The sequence below is a fragment of the Tachypleus tridentatus genome, chromosome 2 (assembly GCF_004210375.1).
Source record: "Tachypleus tridentatus isolate NWPU-2018 chromosome 2, ASM421037v1, whole genome shotgun sequence".
Taxonomy (NCBI): domain Eukaryota; kingdom Metazoa; phylum Arthropoda; class Merostomata; order Xiphosura; family Limulidae; genus Tachypleus; species Tachypleus tridentatus.
This window is the reverse complement of record NC_134826.1, coordinates 87,443,492-87,464,477: the sequence shown is the minus strand read 5'-3', so window position 1 is coordinate 87,464,477 and position 20,986 is coordinate 87,443,492. Positions and strand designations below refer to the sequence as shown.

General features: G+C 32.3%; 1 protein-coding gene across 10 annotated transcripts in view; it reads left to right on the top strand.

The window, feature by feature from the left end:
* LOC143244429 (apoptotic protease-activating factor 1-like) overlaps nt 1–20,986 on the top strand; it is a 39,276-nt gene that overhangs the window by 13,598 nt on the left and 4,692 nt on the right. For 5 of the 10 annotated variants that reach the window (XM_076489061.1, XM_076489064.1, XM_076489065.1 and 2 more), the window contains exons 9-14: nt 1,409–1,574; nt 2,523–2,692; nt 5,208–5,831; nt 6,812–6,937; nt 11,278–11,400; nt 12,539–12,658. In XM_076489061.1, coding sequence (XP_076345176.1) covers nt 1,409–1,574; nt 2,523–2,692; nt 5,208–5,831; nt 6,812–6,937; nt 11,278–11,400; nt 12,539–12,658 — 1,329 coding nt within the window. Of the gene's footprint in view, nt 1–1,408; nt 1,575–2,522; nt 2,693–5,207; nt 5,832–6,811; nt 6,938–11,277; nt 11,401–12,538; nt 12,798–20,986 lie in introns of all 10 variants that reach the window. The other 5 variants (XM_076489062.1, XM_076489066.1, XM_076489068.1 and 2 more) reach the window with 4 other exon arrangements.

Below are 20,986 nucleotides of genomic sequence, written 5' to 3'. Positions count from 1 at the left end.
GGCCGAAAATTATGTGGAACTGGTTAAGGCTCTGGTGAAGAACTATGGCAAAATGGGCTGCAGGATGTCCCTGAAAGTCCATGTCCTTGATACTCATCTTGATAAATTGAAGGAGAACATGGGAGCAAACTCAGAGGATCAAGGTAATGCTTCCACCAAGATCAAGATATACTGGACTTTAAATGCTGCTACCAAGTTGTGTATAGTAAAAACATGTTGGGAAACTATATTTAGGAGCTGAAACATGAAAATGATTTACATTACAGTCACAAATCTCAAAAAACTACTCACTTCTAAACATTTGTGTTCATTTTTGTACAACTATGGTATAAATACATGTAAATCTTGATTCGAGTTGTTTTATTCAGACCTTATGTAAATGAAAATGTGCAAAATTGTCCATTTTTACATAGAAAATAGGTTGATTTCTAAATTTCATTATCCAGGTCACGTAGTAAAGTTTGAAAGGAATAATGGGCATTTTCTGTACTCTTACAACATAACCAATTACGAAATAACGCATACTATCTAGGAACAAAATTTGTGTTGCACAGTGTAATTAAAGCTTATCGTCTGATATGGAACGTGTTATTTGAATAATTTAATAATAAAAAGTTTCTTTGAGTTTGATTGAGAATGTTTTTTTATAATAATTAAAGTTGAAAGAAGTATAATATCTTTAAGTCTTCAAATAGATTGTATTTGATTTAATTATGCTATTAGGTTTATATTAGATTTTAAAGGATTTAGAAAGAACAGTTTGTTTACAAACTGACTACAGCTTGTGGAAAATTGAACTTCAGTTAGTGGTCTGTCATGAATATATTCATAATACATATTTGTACACAGTTTTATTATTCTTAGGATTTGTGAACCGAAGGAATAAATTAAAACCATTCTACAAACTACCTAAAGTGACTGAACAGTTTAGTTTTTACAGTTCTACCCTGCAACAGAACCTGGTGCTCAACTATGTAAACTTCAGTTTCCAACAAGAATTGTATATATCTCGAAACATATCTCATAATGCCTCATATGAACAGTACTTTTCACAAACTTGTGCAAATTGTTTTAATGAGGCTTTTAAAATTTGAAATTTACACAGGTTAACAGTAATGTCAGGGGACATGCAAAGCAGTTTGCATATTTTAAGACAGTTTTAACATTTATATCTTTCATAACTTGTTGGTGATATTTGTTCGTTACTTATGTTTTTATAACTGTCACGACAGGACAGTTTGACCATTCTTGATTTGGATTTAAAGTTTTCTATAAAATGGCAAGAAACATAACCTCTGTGTACGTATTTACACAAATATCTAGACATTATTATTATGAACTTTAACTATGGTTAAAGATTGTAATTCAGTTCTGAATAAAACTGCAATTTAAAGCTTTTTTATCTCAGGTGTGGGACATCCGGCTGGGATTACAACTTCATTGGTTCCAAGGTCATGAAGGGTCCATAAAATGCTGCTCCATCTCAACCACAGGTTTTAAAATTGCAACTGCTTCTGAAGATAGTACTGTCCGACTTTTCAGGTTAAACTCAAGCATGTTGAGAACTGATGGTAGCAGTACTATTTCCATTAATATGTTTTCCATTACAATGTATCTTTCACTGTTATGTATTGTTGTTATTTTTTTTGTAGAAGCTTACAGAAGATACTCATTATTTTAGGTTGTTAATACATTATATACAGTTGGCTAATCAGATTGTTAATACTTACATTATATATAGTTGGCTAATCAGGCTTTTCAGTGGCATCAAAAAATTTAAGCACTTTCATGAATGATAAGTCAAGCAGTAATTTATTTGTGGCAATTTTTTCAACAATTACTGTTGAAACAAAAAGATGTTAAAAAAACCATTAAAAGTACTGTTTATTTTTAAACATTTCTGGAGCATGTTCAAGTATTCAAGTTTAATTACAGTCATTTTTGGAAGTCGTAGAAATGTGTATGACAAACACAGCACCATTATTGATTTTAATTATGCTTTCACTTTTTGTTCATTCTTGATAGATAAAAGAACTTGGCTCAAATGAATATACAGAATATGTGAAGTACTTAATAAACAAATCGAATTTTGTTTCTCTCATTGTACCCTAATTTTAATTTGTAAATATTTGATAATAAAACTAACATTTTTTTATTTCTAAAACTCTGCATTATTTCTAATATTTGCATTATGAATTGCATACACATTTTGGTAGATTACGTTACCTATTTATGTACATGTAGTAGATCATTGATGAAATTGCATACAAAAATGGCTTTTTTTCCAATATCGTAAAATTGTATTATTAATATAGAGTTTGAACATGAATATGTTTGATTTTGACTCATGTACAGATGTTAACAACACAGTATAAATAAATATATTACTGAGGTTGAATGTGTTTAGTTTGATTTATGTACAAATGTTAGCAACCCATATATATATATATATATATATATATTACTGATACTGATGTGTTTGGTTTTATTTTCTGTAAATGTGTTTCATTTTTATGTTAAAGAAAAAGGAGAGAAAGAACCATTACACAAACGATCATCAAGTAGAAAGAACGTCTTTGAAGAAGATGACAGTTTTTTGGTCTTCAGGGAACATGATGGAGAAGTTAGATGGTGTTCGTTTTCTCCAAGTGATGAACTTGTTGTGTCTGGTGGAGTTGATGGCATTGCCATGGTTAGTACTTCATGGTTTTAAGTTTGATAAATAAAGAAGGTTCTACAAATTTTTATTCTTTAGGCTTTTCTGGCTTACTTATAAAAGCTTCAGGTTTTAATATCCATTTTTATCAGAGTTCTCAGATTTTTATTCAACTGTAGTTCATTCATTTGGTTTTGACTGGGTTGTAAATTATTTTTATTGCTGATCTTAAGAAAATATCATTTACTTTCAAGAAAAAATAATGTTTTCACCAACATCACTTAAACTTATGGTTTTTCTTCTCTATAACATTTTTCTGCATTAGCTCATTTTTTCATCAAAGCTATTTCTTCAAGACTCTTCCAGTTTATGTGATAAGTACATTATGTTCAGTCAATTCATATGGACATGCTTATTATCTTAATATTTTCAAATAATCTGAAACTTGGGAATTTGTTGGTTGCCTGTATTTTGTTTTTCTGTTAAGCATGATTCACATATTGTACAATTAAATCCATCTTTTACCTAACTGTATATTTTGCATTTCTGTCAATGTTTAAATCTCTTTATTTCAAACTATAGTGAACTAAAAACAACATCACCTTACTGTATTGCTCTAAAGAGAAATAGTTCACACCAAGACTATCATCAGTAATGTGATGGAAGAAAGATTTGTTTGTTTTTAAATTTTGTGCAAAGTTGTATGAGGGAAAACTGTAATGGCTATGTCTAATTTTGAAGAGGGCAAGCTAATCAACACTACCCACTACTAATTGTTGGGATATATACTCTTACTTAATTAACGATGAGTTTTCAGTGTCGTTCTTATAACACACGTATGTCCCTAAAATGCAGAGGGGTCATTCCATGTCAAATCATCCAGGGAACTGCAGGTGACCCCCAAAGAATGCCTTGAAAAAATTCGCATGTGCTCATCTACCCATACAATGAAAAACTGCCAAATATTAGATCAATATCTCTAATAGTTTCTGATGTTCAGCCATGTAAAATTCAATTGATTTTTTTTTTATTTTGGGCAGTTGGCTGCTTAAAGCTGCAAGAGTAATTGTGGTAGAAGGCTGAAATTTGTTAAACTGACTGAATTAATCTCACAGAATTCAAAAATGGTCTCAAACCAAGTTTATCTCTCTTAGGATTTTCATAGTGAGGCTGTAAAATCACATGAAAACCCAAAATTGTAAAACACATTGGTTTATTTAATAAGCCATAGCTCTAAGATTTAATATGATACAAAGCTGAATTTTGTTTTCAAATTTCCTATAACATATCAGTTGATAAATCAGCAATTGTTGTAATTAAAAGTCTATTAGTTCTCCTGTAAAAAAATGTGGTTGCATGCAACTTTTTATGATGTAGCTAAAAATAGTCCTACTTTGGGCTAAAGTTTGACCATGTCACCAGTTATTCAGCCTTTTCACCAGTTTTTACCAGAAGTGAATTTTTGTGTAAAACATTAATTGAGTAATACTGAAACAGTCAATAGGACCATGGTTTCCAACATTGACTGCAGAAATAAGATCTCAATATTCCCAAACAACAACTTTTTTTTACAAATATGTAATTCATATAAGTCAATTATTTTATTTAAGCTGCCTGTTAATTTATTATCTTTCACAACCTCGATTTGTTTTTTAGATCATATTCAGAGATGTAAGAATATATGGTAAAAATCTGAAAAGGCTGAATAACTGGTGACATGGTCAAAATGTGGCCTGAAGTAGGGCTATGTTTAGCTAAATCATAAAAAGTTGCATGCAACTAAACTTTTTTACAGATCTAATAGACTTTTCATTACAACAATTGCTGATTTATTAACTGATATAGGAAAGTTGAAAAAAAATTCAGCTTTGTATCATATTAAGTCTTAGAGCTATGGTTTATTACATAAACCAATGTTTTTTTACAATTTTGGGTTTTCAGGTGATTTTACAGCCTCACTGTGCAAATCATAAGAGAGATAAACTTGGTTTGAGACTGTTTTTGAAGTCTGTGAGATGAATTCAGTCAGTGTAGTAAATTTCAGCCTTCTGCCACCATTACTCTTGCAGCTTTAAGCAACCAAAGTTGCCCAAAAATGAATTCGCTAAAAATAAAAAAAAATTAAAATAAATTGAATTTTACAGTGCTGTAAATCAGAAACTATTGGAGATATTGATCTAATATTTGACAGTTTTTTATTGTATGAGTAGATGAGCACATAAATTTTTTCAAGGCATTCTGAAGGGGTCACCTGAAAAATTTTCCAAAATCTGGTTGATTTGACATGGAATGACCCAGAACCCTTTTTGTTTTCTGAAGAAGTGATATATATGAACCTCAGACAGTATACCAATCATTTGACCCTGGAAGAAGAAGCTATGAGGCTTAGACAACCATTACTATATATTGTAAACCTTGTTTTATAATCTTGTCTTATCATAATTTTTTTGCCATTTGGTAGAATTTTTTTAATGTTATTTTAATCAACAGTAACATAATTCAATAAGTTTAGTGTAACAAAACATATTTTTCTGTAATATACGTTTTTCAGGTTTGGTCAGCCATCAACGGAAAAGTTTTCTCGTCACTAACTGGCCATATTTTTCCCATCAATTGTTGTTGTTTTTCTCCTGATGAAAAACATGTAACCACTGCATCTAGTGACCTTGTTGTTCTATGGAACATTTCATCTGGGACACAGTTATTATCATTTCCTCACATGGATCATTCAGTATTATCATGTAGGTTCAGTAATGATGGAAAGCATCTTATCTCAGCTGCAGGCCCATTTATTTGGAAATGGGATCTCATCAGTCAAAAGTTGAAGTGTCAGTACAACAACCTCAGAACTTCCTACTATGTCACATGTTGTGTGTCTTCTCCAGATGAACAGTATCTTGCTGCTGGGACATCTGATTGTGCTGTGGTCATTTGGTCTGCAAGCTCAGACCAGGTAACTGCATCGTTCAAAGGACACGATGAACCGGTGCAAACAGTGGATTATTCCTATGATGGATCTTTGCTGTTGTCTGGATCTGAAGATGGGACAGTTATGGTTTGGGACACATCCCAAAAATTTGATACTTCCATGATTAGTCTGTCAATGGAATTATCGGTTCAATTTCAGGACACCCAACCTGTCATAGCAGTTCCAGACGAAAGCAACAGTATACAAGTAAGAAATTTTGTCATAAGAGTTCTGCTTAGCAGAAGTTTAACAGAATATTCTAACAGAAAAGAAAACCTTTCTAGTAAAGTTGAAGTGTATTGTTACTTAAACTATTGTAAAAATGAATTTTCTTTTCTTATATTAAATGCAAATTAATTGCATTATTTAACAATTATTAATTAGTCGAATTGTTATGAAATGTATATTTCAAGTATTTTCTCACGTTTAATATTCAAAGTGTAGAAAACAATGTTGCTATGGTTACATTTTTTATAAGTTTATCAAGGTTGACAGAGTTAAAGAAAAGTTAACTTGTTCTATTTCTTTCATATCTAATTAATAACGTTTATCAGTATTTAGCCTAAGCTGATTACAAGTTCGATATTTTATGCTAAGTAAACCATGTGTAACTGTTCAGTGTATTTTAAATTCTTTGCATTTAGTTTGTTTTGTTATCATTATTGAACTAACTTGATAACTTCAAAATTCCATCTGAACGGTTCCTCTTTGATCTGTCTAATCTATCTAATTTATTGCATGCTATTGTCAAGTCTCTATGTTGTCTATTACTGTTGCACTATTTTCTCTTTTTTGAGATTATTTTTAATTGAAATTTCTTGTTCTGTAGCTGGATAAGTCTAGAGAAAGCTTGTATAATTCATTAAAGAGGCACTAAGACATTGTTTCTAAAAAATTAGCTTAATCCATGCTGTATTAACTAGGTTGAAAGCTTATTAAAACCCTCTAAAGGTAAATAAAGGGCTATAAATTGACACTTTTTAAGAAATTTTATTACTATAAGTAAAGAAGCCTTGCTTATTTTAAAATAATAAATCTTTTTAAAACTTTTTATTTCATTGTTTAAATTTCTTCTGCCCTAATACATGGTGAAAAGACTAAAACTACATGTTGAATTAAAGATCTTTAATGGTTTATATATTTAAGAGACTGAGCATTAAACATGACAGTTTGAAATCAAAACTTAGGTTATAAAAGGTCGAGAAGGAGTGATGGAATACAAGACTGCCTCTGAAGAAGAAGACATCAGCTGTTGTAGTATTTCCTTAGACTGTAAATATGTAGTTTATGGTACAAAGAAGGGATCAGTGAAAGTAAGTATCTATATGATTGAATATACTGATTGCTTTTGGAAAGGATTTGTAATTAACCTATGTAATATAAGAGAAGAACAAGGTTATAATTTAAAAGTAAATCAAAGAAAATTAAAAAAAAAATCAAAACCAGTGTTACATCTTATAGCTATCATGGTAAATATACTTGATCTTGTACTGTAAGAACACATTTGTTCCATGTGTTTTAAATAAGTAGTTCATATAACTTCTGGTAACAATGAACATACACCAATTGTAGCTACCATCTGTCTGAACAAACCTCTGGCCACTCTGTCTCACATATGTCGATTCTTGTACAATTGTTTGGTTGTCAAAGAAACAGTTGCCATATGGGAAATGAGCGAGTTACAAGCATATATCTTGCTGTGATAAATGAAGTTAAGGTGTGACTGCTTTATGAGCACTGACTAAGTCTTTTAACCCTTGAAGATTGTATTAATTGTCTGTTCTTCTTGTCTTCTGACCCAAAGCAAATAAATAAATAAGTAAAATAATGCCTGATTTTACAGCACATCCATAGTCATATTTTTGTAGTCAGCACAAACAGAATCTACTTAATACATATTGTGTCTAATGGCTACCTTGTGCAGGAATAACATGAAGATAAGCCTTTAGTAATATCTGTGAAGGTCACAAGAGGTTCATCTGCACAAATCAAACATATTCGAAACTAAAACTACTTAAAAGGTGTTAGGTACCATAACTTTTGTTTCATTCTTAATGAACCTGTAATGAAATTTACAAATATTTTAGTTGTCTCAACTGTAAGATATTCCTTCATCAACAGTGGTGAAAACAATTGGTCCATCATACTTTTCACTTAGTGTTTTGTGAGGAACAACACCTTTGCAAATGTTCCAGTTTGAAACCTGACTGCATACATATTTTATCTACTCTAAAGAGACCTGGAATATGTCATGTTTGTCTTTCACTGTGATATACAGTTATCCACTGTCTTGTTTATTTAATACTGCATCTTGGTATTTAAGGGCAGATTCTTTATTTGCTAAAAACATTGTAATATTGTTTGTAGTACATACATAATTAGTATAAACCAGTGGTTTTTAACCTTGTTGGAGGTACTAAACTTTGTAAGTTTCGTACTTGCATTCACTGAACCCTTCGTAATTGGAAAAATAAAATATGATTTTTTCAAATTCAAAACATAAGTAGATATTTTATTAGTGCACAAAATGAACCATGCATCAGTTGCACACAATATCACTGTGTTCAAAGAACAAAACCAAGAAAACATGAATTTCACAAAAAAACAAACACATAACTCAATGAATATTTACTGCAAATCAATGTGACTTTTGCTGTTGCCTTTCAGAAACAAGTTCAGAAATGCGTGGCTTCACCTTGGCAAGTGCCACTTTCATGTCATTTTCTCAACAACGTCTGTTCCTTTTCTTCGTTTTTATGTCTACAATTCTCGAAAAGGATTGCTCACAAAGATATGTTGTAACAAACGGTCAATGTAAATGAAAGTAATTATAGAAAAGAATAAACAGAAATTGCATATTTGTGATATAACCATTCATCTGGTCCACAAATCATGTCATCATTTACAAAATGCATGTTTATACACAGACAAATATAGTTAGCTATACAAGGGACAAAAATAAATTTTATTGTCACAAAATACCAATCAACCCAAATTGCTTTGTTTGTTCTATCCATATTGCCTTCTAGTAATCATGAAAAACTCGCAACATCAGACATGAAAATTAACTTAAAAATATAGCAAAACGATGCATTTATTGATCGATTTATATGGTCTGTCCCAATTTATCATGTCAGAACATGACTTACTGAACTTCAGGATGACCAGATAGATGTATAAAATCATCAGTCATATTCTATCCCGATGACTTAACACAAAACCAAGGTCATTAGTTCACTTAAGACAATTGTAATACTAAGCAAAGATGAAACTACAATGGCAAGAACATTAGCTAAAATGAAAGGTTCTTTTCTTGATGACGAGTTCTTTTATTGTTACCTTAACTGAGAGAGAAGAGGTAGTTCCCTTTTGTAACTTTATTGTCAAAAGGTCCAAATCTATCTGGCACACATTGTAAATTCTCAAAACAACAAAATACTTTAGTCTTAGTTTCAGATGATGGCCATTAAGTGTCTGTGAAATATAAAAGAATATTGATCTTTAGTCCACAAGTGTATTGAAGCTAGTTGTGGCTTTGCAACTATACATTATATGAGTTGTCATTTCTAATAAATCACCACATTTCATTTTTTATAGTCTCTATCAGTTACTTCTGAAGAGTCTTGGAGAAACCTTATTACTTTATTATATATTTTTTTAAATCTTTAATAATCATCTGTTAATCCTGAACAGAGTTCAGCAAGAATTCCATTAATCCTTTTCATATACAGGTCATGGGTCAAAAGCCATGTCATTGTGTTTATTGACTCGCATTCAAAATTTTGTTGAACTTCTATTTTATGTATTCTTTGATAGATTGTTTAAGCAGAGTATTCATGATGAAACTTTTTTAGAATAGATGGCAACTGCCTGTTGTGAAGACACAAGTGTATAGAATGATGTTTTGAAAGTCTTCCGAGGAAATGAAAGATGAAATACTTTCAAAATGTCATCCTCTACACTTGTCTTCACAACAGGCAGTTGCTGTCCATTCTAAAAAGTTACTATTTTATGATTTCTTGCCATTAAGTCTGGTATTAACCTGTAGATTATAATTCAAATGTTCATATTACATAGTTATGTAATTAAAAGTAAATAATAATAATAATAATAAAAAAAAGCACCAAAACATTGATATTTGTGTGTCATGTGGTATGTTGAATGCAGCATTGGTTCAAGTTAGATGTTTTTATATATCAAAATACAAAGCCTATATATTTGTATGAATTAGGAACTCAAATTATTGATATTTATAATAAAATAAGAAGCTCCTGTCTTTTCTGTTTGCTGAGATGTTGCCCACATACTGAATCAGTTTCCCCACTCACCTCTTTACATTTTTGAAAATGGTCCTTAATATATGCTTAATTCTATACATAACATGTGAATAATCAATTAACACCTCAGAATGTCCCCAAAGTGGTATTCTCAGCCATTTTCAAATATATTGGTGTGCTCTCTTTCTTTCGAGACAAACATTCGTGCTGGTAAGTTGTGACTTTAGCCTGTTTAAAATTTCATATTTTTTGGACCCAAATATGGTTTATTAACCAAGTTTGATAAAGTATAAATTAATCCTGTAGTATTGATATAGGAATTTATGATTTTTTTGGTTATTCAAATGTATAGATAAAATCTGAAAAAAATATTTTGTTTCACATTCTCCACCTGCTAAATGTATAATAACTGAAATGTGACTATTTTACAAAGTACTTGTCCACTAAAACAGTCAGTACAAGTCAGTTTGTAAGGGTCAGTTTTATATTCTGGGATATGATAACATAAATATATATACATTGCATTGTTGCTGTTGTTAGTCATTATTAGCCAACAATGACTGAAAGTTCAATGTAATAAAAAAAAAAAATCTATAAATGTATAATGTTATGACATTTAAGCTATTTAGACTAAACATTTGCATACACAAGTTATAATGTGTAGTGTTTTAGAAAGGAAAAAGCATAATTTATATTTATTTCCTAATTTTTTTATGGTGATGAGATTGGTCAAATCTACTGAACATGTGCAGAAATTCTATGGTGAAAATAACAGATAAAATATAAAGATTTTCTTTTAAAAATGTGATAATTATATGAAGGTTATAAAGGTTTCCCTTGTGAAATATGAAGGTTTTCTTATGCATAAAAATATTTTCAGTCTTAAGTTGAAAATTACTCAGCATGTAGGATAAGTCAACATTGGGAAAGAAAAATCTTTAATTAAAAAATCTTAATACTTAATACAAAAACCTGATATTTGTGTTTAAAAGCTTTGTAATGTTTACCAATAACCTTAAGTTTTATTAGCATGTGCATACATTATCAAAATTCATGACATAATTACTCTCATGCATACCTTTGTGTTTTTGAATAGGGTGGATTTCACTCAACCTGTAATGAAAGAATTAAATGGTATTTTTTAAAGTCTGGAAAACTTCCTAAGAGCTTCTAATGGTCATCTGTCAATCATAAAATGCCCATCACATTTCCATTGCTTAATATCTTATATTTGTAAAGTTTATAACTAACATGAATGTTGAAGAACCCATCAGATCTCCATTACTTAATATTTTATTTTTTGAAAAGTTTAAAACAGTAATGTCAATGTGGAAGAACCCTTCAGATCTCCATTACTTTATATTTTATATTTGCAGGTCTTGTGTCGTCCAACAAAAGGTATAAAAAACTTTCATCGCCATAGAAGAGCTGTAAAACATTGCATCTTTACTGAAAAGGGAAATCACTTCATTACTTGCTCAGAAGATTGTACACTTAGGGTGAGTTAACATTGTTTATTATATAGAGAACAAGAAACATTATATAGCATGTTGTATTAAAACAAGATGTAGTTGTCTGGTTTTGTATTTGAACTACTGAAGAAGCTATAATGTTAGAGAATGACAGTAATCCAGTGTTATATCTCTTAAAGAAGGCATGCATTATATCCTTTGGATGTGTTGATTCTGTATTGCTGCTGCTTGTGCAGATTTTGATTGATAGTTTCAAGATGTTTCCTGCAACAATATGTGAGGTAAAACGTTTTAAATAACAGAAGTGTTATGAAACACTCTCTTCAATGGGTATGATGCTATTAAATTGTGGGTGCAGAGAAATGGTGTGAGAATCGGGAACAAGCCTTGTTAAGTACCTTTTTACACTATGTGTATGTAAATGAGCAAAACTTACAAAATATTTATGAACACTACATGAAATACTGTACTTGGTTATCTTAGCTTATATAATACATTTCAAAGGTGTGTGGATCAGCAATCATCAAATCATGAGGGTGCATTTTTATTTTATTTTTTGTACATAAATTATATATATATATTTTATGAAGGTGGGATTCTGTACTGTCATTGCCCTGGTGCTTTACCCAATCTCAAACTGTCTATTTTTCAATTTAGAGTTTTTAATATCTATATTATCAATTTATTTAGTTCAAAAATTAAAAGTAATTCCTTCAAAGGAAGTTTTTTTTTCTTTTCTTTCGGATGAGTTCATAGTTAATAAATTATATTTTTGTGTTTTAGAATATAGAATATCTACTGTATTGAGATATCAACTGTGAGAGAAACTGGAGATAATTCTTAAAATTTGTTAATTTAAAACTATGTTAAAGCTGCCATTTTATGTCTGAGAATAAAAAGAAACAGTACTTTTCCATTCCAGTAGTGATTTGTTTTATTCTTGAACACCAGGGTTCAGCCACCAAGAAATGAAGAAGAAACAGTTGTCAAAATTCTTTCAGCAATGTTAAAAAAACATAATTGTTCAGTTAAAGCTAAAAATCGACCTACGTGGACAGAAATGTGCATGTCTGTCTACAGGTGTAGACTTCTGAATTTTGTTGTTGAATGAATAAGCATGTGTAAGTGTTGGTTACTAATTTCAATTATTCTATATTCAATTTAGGTATGGCAGTTGAGAGGAACATATGTTTCTTGTTTTGGTCACAGTGGTCCAGTTTTAATGTGCAAGGTTTTCAAAAATGACACAATGATACTGTCTTGCTCAGAAGACGGGTGGATTCGGGTGAGTTATCAGTGTGGCCATCTTTCTCGGAAGATGGGTCACTGTGTAAAAAACAGTTCAGATACTCTCTTGCTCAGAAAACAGGTGGATTCAGTTGAGTTATCAAAATGGACATCTTTCTCAGAAAATGGGTCACTGTGTAAGTTATCAGTATAGATACTCTCTTGCTTAGAAGACGGGTGGAATCTAGGAAGTTATTAGAATGGGTATTTTCTTGTTTGCAGACACGAGATCTCATACAGAAAGATATTCTAAAGTACAGTAACTATTCTAACTATTCTAAAATCCAGTTCATGTTAAACCTATGTATCTTGCTTATAAATACATTATGCTGTTTTAGGGTTGTGTATACCATGCATAATTTCAGTTCAGGTGGTAACTATTAATGAGGTTGGTATCAGGTTTGGATGCTCAATATTTCTTTATATAATTACAGTGTTTAACTTATAAGGACTTTTAATGGTTTTGGAAGTCAGTCTCTACAGACAAGTCCATTAGAACCAAGACCACATCCATTTGGCTGTTTCCATGAGTAGATGTATTTTCACTGCTGGTTGCCACAATGGTGAGAGTGTTCATCATGCAATGGGTTTTCAAAACTAATGTTGTTCTTCCAAACCCAAAAACCTGTCTCACTGGTGCAATATTTAATTTTTAAATGAAGACCAAATACAATTGAGCCTGACTTGAGAAAATTTATTTTTTATTAATATCAACAAAGTATTGCCTAAAAATCAATGTAAGGGTGGTCCCATTGAGAGTGTTAGAATGATTGCTTTAAAATATACATATATATTTAAGCTTACCATAATTCTCTAGGTACAAGCATGTTGTATGCATCCAATTTCTAAACTTATTCATATGTCACTGGCCCGGTATGGCCAGGTGGTTAAGGCACTCGACACATAATCTGAGAGTCACGTGTTGGAATCCCCATCACACCAAACGTGCTCACCCTTTCAGCTGTGGGAGCATTATAAAGTGATGGTCAATCCTACTATTCATTAGTAAAAGAGTAGCCCAAGAATTGGCGGTGGGTGGTGATGTCTAGCTGCTTTCCCTCAAGTCTTACTCTGCAAAATTAGGGATGGCTAGTGCAAATAGCCCTTGTGTAGCTTTGTGTGAAATTCAAACCAAACAAACAAATGTTAGTAACTTAGGCATAATTAGTTTATGAATCCGTATGCTGATTAAAATATTGAGTAACATTAATTTATGCTAGGAAGGCCTAAACTAATGGTAAAAATATAACAATAATCTTTTCACAGCCACTTCCAAACAGATAACAAAAAATTAAGATGAAATGAGTTGATATATTATCTTACTGTTTACGAATGTTTTCTTTCAACTTTCATTCTCCTAAGTGAACTCCCAAGTAAGCCTCAAAAAAATGTTCAGGTGGCACCACGTCTAGAAGTCCGGAATTTACGGATTCTACTCATGGTCTTAAAATCCGAAGCCTTTGTGGAATTAGTACCAGGATATATTGTTCAGAGATTTATTTTAACCCTTCCTTTAAAAAATGGGCTACTTTGGGGAAATTATCAGTATTGATACGGTCTTGATCAAAAGATGGGTAGATTATGGTAAGTTGTTAGTATGGATATTGTCTTGATCAAAAGATGGGTAGATTATGGTAAGTTGTTAGTATGGATATTGTCTCGGTCAGGAGATGGGTTAAATTATGGTAAGTTGTTAGTATGGATATTGTCTTGATCAAAAGATGGGTAGATTATGGTCAGTTAGTATGGATATTGTCTTGGTAAGGAGATGGGTGAATTATGGTAAGTTGTTAGTATGGATATTGTCTTGATCAAAAGATGGGTAGATTATGGTAAGTTGTTTGTGTGGATGTTGTTTTGATCAAAAGATGGGTAAATTTTGGTAAGTTATTAGTACAAGTATTGTTTTGATCAGAAGACAGGTAAATATAAGCAAATTGTCTATTGATTTTATTTTGTATTTGAAAGTGACTTATTTCAAAACTTATAAAAGAGGCTAGTTTTTCAATTACACTATGTTATGGTTTTATTTTCAGAATTAAAAATGCAAAACTTCACTGTTTCTTTCACAAAAAAATGTTTGTTAATGATTCCTATTTGTTACTGTTTTGCAGCTTCATATATTTAATCTCATCAAAATTCTCACCACTGTATGAGGATGTTTTAACTGTGTAATGCCAAACATTGGTGTTTTTGTAAATTAATGTTCATGAATAATTTAAAGTTTTCAGAATTAGTTCTTAAGCCGTAATATTTGTATAAATAATGCATAATTTACTTAAATGTATTCTAATTGCAATTCTTTATGTAACCTTTTGTTTTGTTTTTTTCAATTTGCAAAACTAGAATCATTTTCACTTTAACTGTTAAGGTCTTTTATCACTACCAGTTTTTGGTAAAACAGAAGCATTTTTACACCTAAATTTCCAGTCAACACTATTACACACCAAGAAAAAACAAAAGACTGGAGCACTCATCAACTGGTAAAACATATCACTGTTACAGAAGTCGTAACTGCTATTAAAAACACAAAAAACAAAGCCCCTGAAGAAGATGGTATTCAAGCTATCCTCCTAAAACAAGGCACTCAGAGATTATATGAACACCTAACAGCGTTATTTAATCTCTCACTATCAGTTGGATATATCCCCGTTTCTTGGAAGGAAGCAATAATATTAATGTTCCAGAAAGAAGGAAAGCCAGCGAATAAACCAAACAACTACCACCCGATTAGCTTAACCAGTTGTATTGGCAAAGTATTAGAGAGGATAATTAGTAATCGTCTGTCAGTTTACTTAGAAGAAAATTCAAAATTACCAGAAATTCAAAACGGATTTCGAAAAAACCGCCAAACTACAGACCACCTGATTCGACTTACAGAATCAATTACCGACAGCTTCAACAAAAAAGAATGCACTGTAGCTTGCTTTCTCGACATTGAGAAAGCATTTGACACAGTGTGGCATAACGACTTACGACATAGATTGCTTGAAATGGCATTACCCCAGGAAACTATTCGCTGGCTGTCCAACTTCCTGGATAACAGAATGTGTAAAGTAAATGTAAATGGGGCCCACTCAGGGTCCTTTTCACCAAGCAGGAGTCCCGCAGGGAGGGGTTGTTAGCCCTATATTATTTATCATGTGCGTGAGTAATATGCCTCTGTCGGACCTAAATTTAGGTTATGCATCACAGTTCGCTGACAATGTAGCAGTCTGGAAAAGTGCCCCACTCCGTCAATAGCAGCAACGAACCTACAACCAGTCCTAAATAACATCGAAGAATACTGCCAGAAATACAGAATCAAAATTAATATTCCAAAAACCCAAGTCATAGTATTCAGCAGACTGAATAAGCTGAAAAAAGATCCACCAAAACTCTATATGAATGGATCACTTTTACTGACTGCTACTTCTGCTAAATTTCTAGGTCTAACCTATGACTCAAAATTAACGTGGCTACCACATATTAAAAATGTACTGATACGAATCTGGAAAAGAGCAAACTATGCAAGAAGTCTTTCAGGTAAAATCCAAGGAACATCACCAGACAACATACTTAAAATCTACAAAACGTACATTAGACCAACAATAGAATATGCATCACCTGCCTGGAATAACATAGCACCCACACATGTACAGAAACTTCAACATATACAAAATTCTGTACTAACTTCAGCATACAAAGTACCACGTAGCACCTCAACCACATTCATGCACAAGTATGCAAACAATACAATAGCTGAAAGACTCTTGCATAATTCTCTAAAATATTTCAATAAGAATTGGCATAAAAATGACTTAATGTGTGATCTCGACAGATATCACGTACATGATGTAAATGGTCTTAAATACCTCTCCCCTTTTAACATATATTTAAGAAATGTAACACAAGCTGGCCACTATGCACTAGACACTTAGTCCTTGTTTCTTTTTATTTTTATAATTATTATTTTCTTTTTAATCATTATTATTATTATTTTTTTATTATTATTATTATTATTTTTTCTTCTCTTTTTGAATTATTATTCAAGTATTGAATAATAATAATTATTATTACTTTCTTTTCTGTGAGTGTTTGTGTTACTACAAGTAGTAGTAGCATTCTCTCAATCAAGAAAAAGGAGAAAAATACAAAAAAAAAAATATATATGAAAATACAAAAAAAAAAAATTAAATGAAAAACAAAAACAAAAAAAATTTCTTGTTCGTCCATGCATGGACTGAGCCCTGAAATGGACCTGAGTATGATGTTATACTTTTACTCTCACCCAAAGCTTTAATAAAAAAAAAAACCCTAAAGACAGACGCTATAATCGTTCGGGAGGGAGGAAGTGGTCAAATGTACCTGACCCTCCTGGGTATTTAACAACATCAATACCCAAATACCCACACAGTCAAACTACCAGTTTTTGTTAGTCTGTTGTTAACTGTACACGTTTCCCTGTGTACTTTACAATATTGTAGTTTTGTCAAAAGTATGTTCTTTAGATTGTCTTTCTTAAGAAATGCTTTGAGTTCTACTGTTGAAGATTGCCAAATAAGGTGGAATATTTTGCTCTACCATTATGGCTTGTCAAAACTTGTAAACTTTTCAGTAGTAATAATGATGATATTACTCCCCTTGCATGAAGTGAAAATGATTCAGGATGGTTTAACTATAACTAGTTTATATCAAGATGTGCATAAGTTAGAAGTACTTTCTTAACCAACCTGTTTTCAGTATGTCTCCTGTTTTGAAGATAAATATAGTTAGGTGGTTGATGAAAAAAATATTCTCTTCTCTGCTATGTAAACACAAAAGCTATTGTTATTAATGTAGTTACACACTCTGTGTTTACTGTTTTGTTCATATTATAAATAATATGTAATGTAATTTTATAAGATTTGCTTTGGTAAAATTAAAGAAAGACTAGTATATACTGGTAATATGATATACAGATGTTTTTTGGGTTACCTGTCAAATTACTGACTTTCTTTTAAATACGATTACTGCCAGTGGGTCCACATATTGAATCATGTTGAGTATGTTTTTGTTTGTTACAACTCTCACTGCAAGAAAGTGTGTGAAATTACTTACTTCCTGTGTAAAATAAATAAGAGAACTTCATCAATAATTAACAGCCCTCTTGTGGTTTGTAGACTTACAATACTAGAAACCATGATTCGTTACCCATGATGGCCAGAACACAGATAGCCCATTGGGTAGCTTTGTGATTAACTATGAATAAATAAATAGATAGAAGTTAACAGTAGTATTAAATGAAATATTAATAGTATTTTTATTTATATATATTTTTATGTGATATGTAACCATAAAAATTATGAACCAAAAAAACTTCAGGAAAAATGTGTTTAACAGGTTAGTGGGGTCCAGATCACCAGTAATTTTAGGGTTAACATCTTGATGTCAATAGACCACCCTCAAACATCCATATGAACACTTAACCAAAATATTGTTACCTTCATTAATGATCTAACTAATGAAAAGTATTTTTACTTTAATGTAGAATTAACTAAACCAGTGGTGCTTAACCTTGTTGGAGGTACTGAACCCCGGAAGTTTCGTACTTGCATTCACTGAACCCTTCGTAATTGGAAAAATAAAATATAATTTTTTCAAATTCAAAACATAAGTAGATATTTTATTAGTGCACAAAATGAACCATGCATCAGTTGCACACAATATCACTGTGTTCAAAGAACAAAACCAACAAAACATGAATTTCACACAAAAACAAACACAACTCAATGAATATTTACTGCAAATCAATGTGACTTTTGCTGTTGCCTGTCAGAAACAAGTTCAGAAATGCGCGGCTTCACCTTGGCAAGTGACACTCTCATATCATTTTCTCAACAACATCTGTTCCTTTTCTTTGTTTTTATGTCTACAATTCTCGAAAAGGATTGCTCGCAAAGATACGTTGTAACAAACTATATGAGTATCTCTAGGGGTTTCTTAGCAATAAGAGGGTACGCTACACTTTGGTGACACCAAAATGTTGAGAGCGTTCTTGTTCTGAAAAGTTGCTGTTGAACCTGGCTCTGCTGAAGTTTAATGATTTTGTTGAGGTATTCATTGACATTTGCTGTCGCAACACTAAACGTGAACGGCTGTCTCACCCATGCTGGATATGACTCTCTGGTGGGAAAGTATCCATCGAGAGACTTTGCGAGCTCATCTAAGTGCATGGAAATTGCTTGCTTCAGTTCACTGGGTACAGAAATGTCTCCAATTTCAAACACATCTTTGATCTTACTTACACAGTCGTTTAGCAGGGAAAAGTTTGCAAAGTTATCATTCTCTGTTCGTCATTTCCATAACAGAAACTTTTTTTGAAAAGCCTTCAGGTTTTTTCCTCTTCGATGATCTTGACTCCACTGCCCTGCATCTGTTGATTTGATTGAGAGAATTGAAGATATCGGCCAGGTACGCCAAAATGAGAATGAACTCAGATTTTTCGAAGCAATCTGTATGACAATGTTGGTGATCTCACAAAATAGGGCTAATTTCATATGCATGACAAAAACACGATTCAGCACCTTTCCCCAGGATAACCACCAAACGTTATAATGGTACAGAAGTACCTCGAATTCAGAGCCCATTTCATTACACAGCTCTTTGAAGATGCGGTGCTCCAGGGCACTATTTCGCAGAAAGTTCACACAATCCACTACAATTTTAATTCTTCTGCCAGTTTTGAAGGCAAGGTTTTTGTTGCCAATGCATGCCTGTGCAGAACACAGTGCATTACAATGATGTGTGGTGCATCAGCTTTCACCAGCGCACCAAAACCAGAGTTTCGTCCCAGCATGACTGGAGCTCCGTTCAAACAAACTGCAGAAACCATATCCCACAAAAGATCATTGTCTCTGAAGAATTCAACTACAGGTTTCTTCATGTAGGCTGCCTTAGTTGTTGTTGCAAGAGGCTTACAAAATTAAATATCTTTTATCTCGTCGTTCTTCACATAGCACATGAATAAAACAAGCGGCTTAGATTGGAAACTTCGATGGTCTCATCGAATTGAAGGCTGAATTTTGCTGGGCTTGATATCAGATCTGCAACTACTTGAGCCAAGATGCCATTGCTCATGTCATCTATTCTGCTGCTGATGGTGTCATTTGAAAGAGGAATTTGGGATAACTTATTTTCAGCAGCTATTCCCAGCATGTTATTCGCCATCTTCAACGCAGCTGGTTTTACAAGTGCTTCACCAATGATGTGTGGTTTGCCCAGTTCTGCAATCAAGTACGCAACTTCATATGATGCTGTGAGGATCGGTTTGTTGATGGGTACAAAGCCGAGAACAGGTGAAGTAGCCTTTTCATCAAACCTGGCTCTCTTTACCTTGAATTCAGAAAGCATTGTGTTCTTGTATTTCCCATCTCCATGCAGCTTTAGGGAGTGTTCACTTAGTTTTCTGGTGCTAGACTAAAATTGCTGAACTTGGCATTGCAAATCATGCATTGAGGATGCTGACTCCCATCATGTTCCGTTATACACGTGAATCCATATTGTATGTATTCATCTGACCACTTTCTGTTTTTGCTCAACATAGTTAGTATGAAGGGATTGAAAGATCAGAAAAAAATCGCAAATGACGCATGATTACTACAGTTACAAGTTGACTGCTAAGCGCACGAAGTTCCCTGTAGCATGGATATTAAGGCCAAGTGATGTGATGTGATCAGTCACAGCCAATAATGGCCAAGTGGAACATGACATCACGAATCATATGAGTGGGGTGAACGGAACGGACACACACACAGTGTGTGTGTCTTGACCTTCGCTGAGCCCCTGAGACTAACTCACCAAACCCCTGGGATTCGATTGAACCCAGGTTAAGAACCACTGAACTAAACAATATTTTTTTAATTGTCTATTGAAATTTTATATTTGAATCTAAATGAAATATGTAATTTTTAATTATTTTGAAACTATTCATTTCTTCAGTTGTTTACATGAGTTTTATGTGTTCTTATAGATTTCTGTAACTCTTAAATGCATAAATCTTTTTTCATGTTGAGACTCATGGTAACATGTAACAATAAGTTATAGAAATGTTACAGTTCTTTTAATATATCAAATCTAGATAGACATCAGTGACAGACACAATAGATGCATCAGTAAACTTGATACACTGTAAAAGTTGTTGACCTAACTTTTAAAGAAGTTCAAATTAAAAGGCTCATTTCGGAACGGCTGGTATGGGTATTATCACTTTTATTGACAAACATAGAACAACGTTTCAATCTTTCTAGGTTATTTATTTTCAATAAAAATGTTAATACCCATACCAGCTGTTCTGAGATACTTATTT